Raw genomic sequence first — 12,038 nt, 5'->3', positions numbered from 1 at the left:
AATGCAGTGAACAACATTTGTTAACACTCCATGGAAAGTTAAAGCCTGTTAATATGGTAAACTACAATAGATTAATATTATTTCTTTCTAATTAGATTACAATAGTAGCAACCACTGAAAACACCAGTCCTCCTAAACTATAAATTGTGATAAAACTGACTGCCCAGGGTTGTATGTTTACAGAGGAAAGAAGAAAAAGACTGGATCAGTTTTTTTAATTTCAACAAAAACATCCCCAAGAAAAGATTTTCCATGTAACCACCTTAAATTTTACACAAGTCTCAGCATTCTAAGGGCACAGCTGATGCCTCCTGAGAATGCTTCCCTCTGACTTCCTTTCTCTGCCAAAATGAAATACAGCAAACTACAGGAATATTGTCAGACAGCCACATCCCATAGCACACAATGGAATGCTACTCTGAAGTTAGAGAATCCTACAAATATTTGAATCATGACAGATGGATAATATGATATTTTTTAATATTTTGCTCTAACTGAATTCTTTGAAAAGCAATTGGAATGGTTTAAAAGTGCACAGTATTTAAACAGCACAAAGTAATTTCTTATCCTTCTAATGTGATGAAACAATGAAAACTGAAAATCTGGTGGCAATAAGTTTTTTGCCTGGCAAATATTTGCATTGACAACACTGTATTTATCATCACAGAAGAATTACATTAGTAGGTATTGTAGCAGAAGTCATTCTAAGTTTTACACCATAATGAGTGGAGTTATTCTAGAACTGCAGGATACTTTGTCATAAGCTTTCACAGAATCATTTAGCTTAGAAAAGACCTTTAAGATGGAGTCCAACCTTTGACCAACCACCACACTCTGAAGCAGACCACTGCACTCAGTGCCACATCCAGAGGCCTCTTGAGCATGTCCAGGGATGGCAACTCCAGCATCTCCCTGGGCAGCCTGCCCCAATGTTTAACAACCCTTTCTGTGAAGAGACCCTTCCTGAGAATTCCTTTCTGGAATGTGAAAATATTCTCCTACCATAAACTGACAAAGCTGGGCAGTCTCACAGACACAGAGTCCCAACAGCAGCCTAAATTCATTTAGAGGTAAGATTTTAAAAGGTTGGCTGTTCAGAGCATCAAAAACATTCAGCACCCACCCATCACTAAGCTCTGTTCAATAGTGAGCACTCAGAGCTTTGGGAAATCAGGCCCTGTACGTGTGCAGAACATCAATTGGGTCACAAATGCTGTGTAATTGGAAGGATCAGTCAATCCCCTGCGGGCGTGCCGTTCCCCGGCCCCGCTGCAGAGCGCGGATTAAATCCCACAGCAGCGGGGCTGTCATGGCTAAACCCAGCCTCTAGAGGACACAAGCAGCCCAGCACTTTTCTAGGCATTCAAACACAAACTAAAACCATTTCAAAATGCACGACTTTAAAGCCTGAATTTATATGGAAAAGCCAAATAAACAGCCACCGACTTTTAGTGCAGAATACTTTATCTGCTATCTTCTTAATTTCCTTAATATGGCATCATTCATAGAAACTGAATCACAAGATACTTTGGAGTATTATTATGATCCATACAATAAAATTCTAAAGATTAAAAGTAGGAAATATATCAACAAAATATTTTTTTAATTTTCATTTTATAAGACATAATTTGGTTATACAGACAAGAGAATGCTCCAGCATCTAGAAATTGTGGTCAGGCACTTAAAACCTTAGAAGTAGTAAAATGTCATGGACTGGTAAAATAAAAATTCAGTTCTAAGAGAGCAAGGAAGGATCAAAGAAAAAGAAGGTGCAATAATTGAGTTGATGCAAGGTTATGGATTTTTTTTTAAAGGTCACAATAAGATAATGAGTTTGAAACATATGCAATTTAAAAATTGCAAAGTCCCAATATTTCATAGTGATTAATAACAAGACTAATGACATAGATAATTTTTAATGAAGGGGACTGTCTTATACCACCTGCCTACTTCTGTCCTTCAAGCCATCTTAGTGGCAGAGGAAAACTTGGTTTAGGAGCTAGGAGAAAAAATCCTGGAACATAAATGCAGAAAGAAGGAATATTTACTTCTCTTTTAGTCTAGGTGTTGTATCAATTTTACTGGTCACACATACAGATCCTTACAACATCCCAAGCCAGATCACCCTGCTTGATATTTAATATCAAAAGCACTACCTGCACCTGTGTGATTCCACAACATACTCTGTTTGCTGAAGATATTGAACTTCACACTGATTCACAACATGGATCAAAACACTCTTGCAAAATCTGTCCTTTCACTGCTTTTTTGTTCTCTTTTCCTTTTATTTTTTAAGGCGCAAGCAATGCAGTGCTTATTCTGTCACTCTAATACCAGCCCCACAGCACATCCATGTGATCAAATGTAAAACATACCCAGGGGAATGAAAGTCACTGGCAATCACACCCAGCTACACCAAAGCCCATATCCCCAAGCATTTTTCATCATGTTCTTACCTCCTTGCCTAAAGAGTATCCTGCAAAAAAATAGGTATTAAAAGAAATCCAATTTATTGCTGTAAGCTCAACAAGTACATGATAATTTGTTAGTTAATCCAAGAAAGCAAAACTTCAGTGGCAACACTGGGTCATGCAAGGCAACACTTCACCCTTCCTGGGATTCTCCTGAAAATGCTGCTGGCCACCAGTATCAGCTTTGGGTGCCCAGAATAGACAGACTGGTTTCCATATTTTCTGTAGCCCTTTCCCCTCATGTCACACAAGTCCAGGCACTATTCCCCCATAAAGGAATCTAGAATTGAAGGCTGTTCAGCAGCCCTGGTTTCCTCTCCCTCATTGTGACCACAAGAATTCCCTTTTTGAAGCAATCAGGTGGGATCCTTATGCCCCCCAAGAGGTTGAACAGTCTCAGCTCCCTCTCATATAATGATTATTGTACTTTGTCTTTTTCCTCATTCATTATCAAATACATACACAAGATACTATAAATTGCTCATATAAAATAACAGAATGTGACTTTGATTCAAGATGAATCCATTAAACAAATAACAGGGCATGAAATAATAATTCAGGTCAATCACTATAGCTCCAAAGTATTTTTTAATACTAAAATACCTTCTATTTCCCATCCAATTAGGCAAGTCCTTTAAAATAAAGAGACAAAGATCATCAGTCTAACAATTAATATGGAAACTAAATCAATCCAAGGAATGGAAGAGCAGGGCTGGATTCCAGCATGCAGGGTGGCCTCCCCCACTGCTGTTCCTGCACAGCAAACACAACTGTCACACACATTGCCAAGGCAGCCCTGCAAATTGCCAGGACAGGACAAAGACCCCGTGAAGTCCAGACTAACACTTCTCAAGGTGGAAAAAAATCCAGCTGTATTTGAGAAAGTGATGGGCATAATTTAAACCCATGCTGGCCAAAACAGGTATAAATCTAAAGTGAGAGGCTCTTTTTAGACTTGCTGATTCCTTTACTCTGGGAAGAACAAGCTAAGCCAAATGAAGCAAATAATGCAACTCTGCTTTTAAATTCTTTTCCCCTTAGCACTGTGTGGGACTGCTAGCACCTCACACTAAAGATCCTGCTGGTAACATTTGCTAATGGAGAGCAGGGTAGCAGGGCTGGTGCTATTATTATTCTGCCACTGTTCTACAGCTTCTCTTAAATTGCTTTGTCAGACTTCCGTCACTTGAGACCAGTTCCATTAGAGCAGACTTTAGGTGTATTTAGGTATTTGCCAGATAATAGAGCAAGGTTCTTAAGCAATCAATCTGTACAGATTAGTCTAATCTGCTGCTGCTGGAAACTTTGTTTCCAGAAGCAAAGTAGACAATAGTTTCAGATTACCTGCAATGAGGTTAAGCTATGGGCAATATACGTTTTGAGGTGTGAAGAAAAACAAAATAAAAGAATGCATTCCCAATATTGTCTTTGCCTGTACCAGATCAGGCAGGTATCTGAATTGAGATTTCAACTTCTCTAAAAACTATTCCTAATGGATCTGGCTCAATTTAAATTGCTTTACTTGTGGTTCTCTTAAGTATTTTGGAATGCAGGATACAACAGAATTCAGTTAGGAATGTTATTTCGCAAATCCAATAAAGCACAAAAAATAATGTTTTAATATCAGATAAAAGTTTCTTATTTCCATACTAAAATAAGATTTCCAGGAGCAAAGCCAAACAATGAAAGATTTTTAGGGTTCTGCATAAAAGTGAAGGCAATGAGCCAATGAAGATAAAAACATGGAAGGGCCAATATCTGTCACCCAGTTCTAGAGTAATGCAGTTTTCCAGTGATATTTTTCAGAAAATATAGAAATGTTTTTTATTTAATCTCTTGTAGCTCAAACTGTAATTCAAAATAGTAAGTAAGGACTGTCAGATCATCCCTCCCTTTAGCTTTTCCTAGTATGAGACCACATAAAATGATTTTTTCAATCACCCTATTTTATCAACTTACCTTTCATCTTATTGGACAACAGCCATGGATACAAGCATGAAGAAAGGAAGAGCAATAAACTTTGTCTGTTCATGAGATAATGTGGAATTTATGTTGAGCAAGAAACACTGAAGGTCACCAGCACATGAGGCAAGTGCTTAGAGCCCTGCTGAACAAAGAGCAGCATCAACCTGAACTCACAATGTTTCCCTACCTTGTGCCAATGAGGAAAGACTTTAGGGTTGGTTTTTTTTTTTTTTTTTGGTATATGGCTCTCCTTGACTTCAGGTTCAATATCAAATATGGGGATAATTAACTTTCATGTACTGTTTGATAAAAATGAATTCAACTCCCTAAAACTAATGGCAATGATCTGGATATCTGGTCTGGCCCCACTGATCTGATCCCATGACATGCTACATTCTGTCATTAAAAGATAATAGGGCAATTTCCATAACTGGAACAGATATACTGACACGAGAGGAGATAACCAAGTTAGAGAATTAAATAGGCAAATAACCTAAATTAATTAAAATTACAGAAAAATATTATAATTGTCAACTTCTTTTAACGAAGCAATGGTTAAAAGTGAAGTCAGTTGAATATTAGTCCTTCCATTGGAGACACCTTTTTCTAAAATTATCTTATTCATGAAAACTATCATATTCTTTATAAATAAGCTATTTAAACTGCAATGCAACAAACTGTTCCCTGTAGCAAAATCTATTTTGCATACAGTTTATTTCAGACTTGAAACAGACTTCTTCTAAAACCAGAAAGCTTGTCAAGTCATCTGCAGTAATTCATAATAGGTGAAATTCTTGTGCAACCTAGGGTTTGCATTGTTTTAAACTGCAAAAATATCTCAAAATCTCTGAAAATACTTACTCGAGTATATGTAGGAAAAGTTCACTTTTTCCACAAAAAGTAGATTAGAATAATACTTCAAGTATTTACAGTTTATTTGAATGAAAATTATAATAAACTTTCATATCTGGGCATAAAATCATAATTACTATTACTTAATTACATATTACTTAATACAGGTTATGAACAATTCTTCATTTTCAGTAGCAGTACTGTAACAGCAAACCATCCTTCCTTCTACTCCAGCAGGCTGGAGGTGAAAGTATTTTTCACCATCAGAAACTGAGATTCTCTGTGGGATCTTTTCAGCTTTGCACGGCGGTTCTGAAACCAGATCTGAAATGGAAAGAGAAGGGAAGATTTTCAGAAACACAGCAGTGGAAGCAGAATAATATTTGAAACTTAAAAGTATTCACACAGTAGGACAATATTTTGTGTGATGACAGCAGCTTGCAAGTTCAATATAAATTTAAAATCTGCAGATGCCTGTAATTTTAACACCACAGACAAAGAAAATAATATCCCCAGGTTAACTGGAAAATGAGATCAGCTTCACTGTAATTAATATAAAAACTGGTATTAAATTCAGTGACAGAATCAGATCCTGGAAGATCCTGAACATCTGGAATTCACACATGTCTTAAGGTGCTATTTCTTCATCTGCTTAACTATTTGCAGCATCAAGTTTCTCATTAAGCCCAATATAATAATTGCAACAAAAGCCTGATAAACAACAAAGCAAAGCCCAAATTCTTATGTTTACAGTGTGCTTCTTATCACATGGAATTACCTGGAAATCAATAATTAACATTCCTGAACAGATTTTGCTTTTGGCCAGAGAAAGACATAGGTTCAAACACAGGTTTAACACACCTATGCTCTGCTGGCAGTCTCACACATTATGTCCATGCCTGTTTCAAATTTATTTTTCAAATACGATGACAAGCAAAACATAAAAATTATTTTAAGGAAATTATCAAGTTCTGCAGATAATAACTAGAGATTAACAGAGCAGATATTGTGGCAATATTACAGTGATTAATTCCTCATCAGTGCTATGGAAGGCTTTAGATTTCAGAAGGAATTCAATGGTTTCCATTTCACAAATCATTGAAGGCATGTTTCTTGTGTATACATTGGTTTAAATTGAGAGCATTAAATTCTCATCACTGCTGTCAAACCACTTATGTATATAAGCAGAGGGTACATATAGCTGGAATTACAGAAAAGTTCAAGAAGTCTTTAATTACCTGGATCCTGTCTTCATCTAAATCTAATTTGCGAGCTAGCTCTTCTCTAATATCAATGCCGGGGTAGGAGTTCATCTTAAAAACATTTTCCAAGACTTCAATCTGAGGAGATTAAAATACACTTGTTGAACAGTTAACACTATGTTCATAGCAGTAATACATAAAATAAATAAAATAACAGCTCAGTTTGTTCAACGGGAGACTTCTGATCAGTGTTTGCACAATGATTCCATGCATAAACACAGATCTGCTGGAATTAGCAATATTCCTGTTAATTTGCACTAGTTCCTGGTGACATTTCTCTCTGCAGAGGTACATCACACTGAACTTAGCAGCTGTTAGAGGTTCCTTCCAACATTTTACTCAACTACATTGTTACCCATTTGTCAGATGCTAAGGAAAGCCCTACCTGGCTTCTAGTGAATGCAGTTCTTGGTCTTCTACCCCGGTACCAGCTCAATTCTCGTTTGAAAGACAGCCTTTCAGTGACTGAAAAATATTTTTCACATTTCAAAACGTTTTCCTCTTGCACTGGATCACTTCTAGCATGAAATAATGGATTTTCATAGCAAACAACAGGGATTTGTAGATGGGGATTACTGTCATCACCTAGAACTAGAAAGAGCAAGAAAAGGAGAGCTTCAGTTTACTGGTCTGTAGTAGAAACACGCCAGCATTTTTAAGGGGTAAGAACTGAAGGGGGTACAAAACAGACTGACTCACCCAAGCTGGTGCACGCATCCATCCAGGGTCTGTGAGGTTTCCCAGCTGGAATGCCATCTTTTTTCTGCTCCAGCCCCAAAATGCTCTCGATTGAGAAGGAGCAGTGCGTGCTTTTGCTGTCTCCAAAGGCGGGCACCTTGTGGCGCTGCGGAGAGGCCGCCGTGGCGGCAGCACAGAGCGAGGGAGCGGCCATGCCTTCGCCCTCAGCCAGCATAGCAGGGGCACTGCGCCTGCATTGCTCCACAAGGCCTCCTTATAGCTATGTTGACAAGGGGGTTGGATTTGTAACGTCATTAATTAAAATCTTTTATTAGAAAGTTTTAGCATGTCAATGAAAACTCTCCCACCAAGAGGCACGAGGAGTTAATTGTTTATTTGTTTGCAAGTAATTAGCAACTAATGGTGACACTAGGGGGGCCACCAAGGGGGACAAAAAGTGTTATCTCTCCTAACCAGAGCATCGACTTCACTTTCTCAAAAGAAGCTGTGCACAAATATAGTACTTCTCTTTTATTTGAAATCATTAATGTATAAAATCAGTTTTTTAAAAAACTTTATACTCTAATGGACTCCACTTACCTAAACATAGAAGCATGATAGGAAACCAGTCAAGTAATAAGTAATCTCATTTAAGTGAATTTCCTTCCAAGGAAATTTAAAAAATAATCTCTTAATGCTATTAGGGTAATCCCGATGAAAATGCCTCTGTTTTTTCATATGCATATGTAATGGTGAACGTGGTCAATAAAACAACAATAGCTTTTGGCATAAGGCACTGTGCAGTGGGTTGGCAGTGTTGTCAAAGCTCAGTGTAATTGCCTTCCAAGTGCCTGGATTAGTTAATAGGAACAGTTGCACCAACTATTTTAAATAATTCATGCATTCATTTTTCTTATTAAAATAACTTTGTTGCAGCCTTTTTGAAACGTACCAGATGTGAAATTTCCTGATAATTCTTCACTACATAAAAGCAAAACTTCACATAATAGAAGCAGTACACTCAAATTTACAGGTTTAAAAGATGCAGAGGTATTCTTCAATTCATTACAATTACATTTGTTGCAGTCAAATTTGTAGCTCGAGTAAAACTTTTTCTCACAAATGTCTCTCCCTCCTTGTAGGTTTATAGCAAACAGAAGTATGTTTAAATCCTACAGAGCCAACACTTAAAATCACACAAAAAAAGTTATGAGTAATGGGAAGAAAGGAGATAAAGGCTTTGTAATAAAGTCTGACAGAATTCTGATTTCATCCATTATAATAAAATACAGACTATAACATTTTTATATTCAAGCTCATCTGTCAGTCACAGCGCAGTTTACATCACATGCTCAAAACCAGCTTTTGGTTCAGGCAAAGAAAAGGAGGAATTTCTGTAGAGACACTATAAAATCAAGATTTGTCCAAAAAAACCAGGCAAACATGAACACAGTATTTTTATCTCAGGTGGAAAAGTTACCCCTCCTTCTGGCCTGGCTTTGTGCTGTGCAGTAAGATCGCTGTCAAACCAAACTATTCAAAGAGTGACACTTGCAGAAGTGACCTTACCAAGGACACTTCTCACACATGTCAAGGGATCTTCAAGCAGCAGGCATCACCTGCAATGTTCACTTGCAAGATGAGCTCCAGTCACCGTTTATGGGCCTTAAGCCTCCCCTTGAAAGCTGAATTTCATTGTTTTGGCCCATCAGTACTGAGCAATGCTACCTTGCAACCCATTTGAAATTACCTAGGGACTTTTAACTGAATACCTTGGTAGGGGTAATTAGAGCAACACAGCAAACAGCAAGTTGGGAATCCTAAGTAACCAATAATAGGAAAAGTCACTGCTCCTTGGATATGCAAATCCAATCCTCTTACAGCATCACATACTTGATGAGGCAGGAAACTAATCACCCTTTCAGACTTTGCACCACTGGTTTTTGCCCAGGGACAGTGGAGTTCCTCTCTCTAGGAGATGGAGTTCTCGTTCTGGCTGTTTGCAGCAGCTGAGGAGACCACCCCGAGAGCTCTTGGGGGCTTTGGCCTGAAGGCCCAGCCCTTACCCCGGCTGCCTTTTACCCTTCTCACCCACTGCTGGGTCACCTTGCACTGGAGCCTGGGCAACAGTTCCAGCTTTTTAAAAGGGTATAAATGATATATATCTTATCTTTCTTCATTACTTACCACACTCCAAAAATTTGCCTTTCACCTCACCTTTCCCACAACCTCTTTACCCAGTATCTCACCACCTCAGAAGTCATGCTGCATAAAGCTCTCTTTCCAATATGTTTTTAACATGAATAACAAGTATTATATTCAAAGCCAAGTTCAGAATTCCCAAGTTTTTTAAAGCAAGAATACCTTAAAATGGTAACACCAATTTTCACAAAACAAAAGCAGTTAGCTGTTTCTTGGCTGAAGTAAAACTATTTTGACACAGGGAGATTAAGTGAATGCAGGTAAATCCCAGGTTAATCCAAGGTTGCTACTAGCAAAAGTATGAGAAACAGTGTGTTAAAAAGTGGGAAACACTGCAAATAAAGCAATGTACCTTACCCACACAGCTGCAGCTGGGGCAGAACGTTCTCTCCAGAAGGGCACACATCTGGAATCCTCTGAAGATCTGTTCACTGCTCTTCTCTCTGGTGACAAAGTGCCAAGCGTTAGTTCCCCACATTTTTAAGGCTTCTTAGCAGATATTTTGCAGAAAAAAAAACCAACAACAAAACATAACAAACAGAAATCAACAACCCCTACCCAAAAAAACCCAACCCCACAAATCAAAAAGCCCAAACAACAACAAAAAACCCTCACACAGTAACACAAGGTCTACAATGCTGAAAACAGTGTAACACCAAAACCACAATTAGAGGATGCAGAGGGATTTTTCAGTAAAACTTTTGGATGCCACTTACAGCTGTAAACACACAAAGCTAACTAAACCCAATCCACTTGAAGTGACCACCTTCCTGAATTCCACAGGAAAACGATCTTACAGCACAAAACAAAGTCATTCTTATTGCTATAAAGGCTGCTGTAAAGCTTGGTCACAAGTTAACTGTCTCAAAACCACAAAGCACACACATTTATTGGTCATGAACCAATGTTAATGTCCTGTCACATGGCTGCAGATACAAGACTTAGTCTTTAAAACACCTTGTAAGATAAGCCTGAATTATTATCCTTATTGACAGGGAAAGGGAGAGGTGCTGTGACTTGCTTCAGTCAGGTGAGTCACCAGCTGAGCTGGCAAATTAATTGACTGAACAGTATTAACTTGGATATTTCTTCACCACTCCCTACAGGAAAAAACAAAACAACACAACAGCAAAAAAAAAAACAAAAAAAAAAAAACAAAAACAAAAACCCAAAACCCACCCACCTCCCATCAAAAAACCCAAACCAACAAACAAAAGAAAAGCCATCTCAAAAATCTTTCATTGTTTGTGATTTAACACACCAGTCCTTTCCTTTATCTGCTTTTAATGGTAAATCATAACCTGATACAACATAAAGAATGGTCTCATAGCAAGACTGCACAATCATTAATCATTTGCTCTGCTGAACGACTTCATGCACTTTCTAATCTGGTCTTGGACTAGGTTCACCTGGTCCCAAAAAGGCAAAACCAACAAGGGAATAGGTTTTTGTTTTGGTTTTGGTTTTCCCCAGCTAAAAACTATCATCAAGTCTACTAAGATTAAACTACCTGAAAGGAAGTTGTAGCCAGGTGGGGGTCAGTCTCTTCTCCCAGGTAACAAGTGACAGGACCAGAGGAAACAGCCTCAAGTTGTGCCAGGAGATGTTTAGGTTGGATATTGGGAAAAGTTTCTCCATGGGCAGGGTGGCACTGACAATCACCATCCCTGAAGCGTTCACATGAGAGGATGTGGCACATGGTTTAGTGGTGAACACGGGCTCCTGGATTAATGGCTGGATCTATGATCTCAGAGGTCTTTTCCAACCTTAGGGATTCTACAATTCTAAGTAATTTCAGAGCTGAACCAGTTCACAAGTCCAAGCAATGATCTGTTTTGATTTCAGTGAGCCCTCACAGTAGTTTTAAGCATTTAAAATTTGCCACCAACTTAGGGCACCACAATTATTCAGACTAAGAGAGCAGAGATACTATTTTTTAATATCTATTCAGAATCTCTCCTGTCTCAGCTTAAGGCCTCTTGTCGTCTCACTGCAAGCACAGCAGAAGTGACTGGCCTCCACCTGGGGCCCATCCACACGGCAGGGATGAGAGGAGACTTGCCAAAAGGGATGCTCCAGAAAAGAGTGCCAAAGATGCTCCAGAACGGCAGGGACCCAACAGCGCTCCCTCGCTGCGGAGCGGCCCTCAAGGTAATTGTCTGAGGAGACCACAGCGACCCGTGGAGCACAGTCAGACAGGGGTGGGAGGACACTTCGCTTGATAGCCGTGACTCGCATTGCCGAGCAGCCACCTCAGCGGGGACACGGCCTCGGCTGCCTCCGCAGCGCTCCCCACACGGAGGCGCTCCCCCACACGGAGGCGCTCCCCCACACGGAGCCGCTCCCCCACACGGAGCCGCTCCCCCACACGGAGCCGCTCCCGGGCCGCCGCCAGAGCCTCGGCCCTGAGGGCCCGCGCGCGAGCGCCTCATCCCCCGCGCCTGCGCGTGAACGGACAGGCCCGTCAGCCAATGGGCAGCCGAGTGGGAGGGGAGAGCTAGCCAATGAGGAAGCCGGGCGGGCCAATGGGGAAGCCGGGCGCGCCAGTGGGGAAGCGGGGCCCGAGAGGGGCGGGACGTCCGGCGCGCGGCGGGCGGGGGTCGGTGCG

At 39.9% G+C, this 12,038-nt stretch overlaps 1 protein-coding gene across 2 annotated transcripts; it reads right to left on the bottom strand.

Moving 5' to 3' along the window:
* Positions 1–5,409: 5,409 nt before the first annotated feature.
* On the bottom strand, positions 5,410–11,684 carry HESX1 (HESX homeobox 1). 2 transcript variants are annotated; one of them, XM_058032090.1, is made up of 6 exons: positions 11,489–11,684; positions 9,788–9,869; positions 7,250–7,508; positions 6,936–7,141; positions 6,527–6,628; positions 5,410–5,612 (listed from the first exon to the last, which is right to left on the bottom strand). In XM_058032090.1, the coding sequence occupies exons 3-6, from the start codon at positions 7,461–7,463 to the stop codon at positions 5,514–5,516; spliced, it is 621 nt and encodes a 206-aa protein (XP_057888073.1). In that variant the 5' UTR covers positions 7,464–7,508; positions 9,788–9,869; positions 11,489–11,684; the 3' UTR covers positions 5,410–5,513. The 2 variants fall into 2 exon arrangements, with proteins under 2 accessions (XP_057888073.1, XP_057888075.1); XM_058032092.1 differs by lacking the exon at positions 11,489–11,684 and adding an exon at positions 10,941–11,155 and having other exon boundaries at positions 9,788–9,873.
* Positions 11,685–12,038: the final 354 nt, after the last annotated feature.

Source organism: Melospiza georgiana, chromosome 11, assembly GCF_028018845.1.
Source record: "Melospiza georgiana isolate bMelGeo1 chromosome 11, bMelGeo1.pri, whole genome shotgun sequence".
NCBI classification, from domain to species: domain Eukaryota; kingdom Metazoa; phylum Chordata; class Aves; order Passeriformes; family Passerellidae; genus Melospiza; species Melospiza georgiana.
Note: the sequence above shows the minus strand (reverse complement) of the source record. Positions and strands in the feature narration are given on the sequence as shown.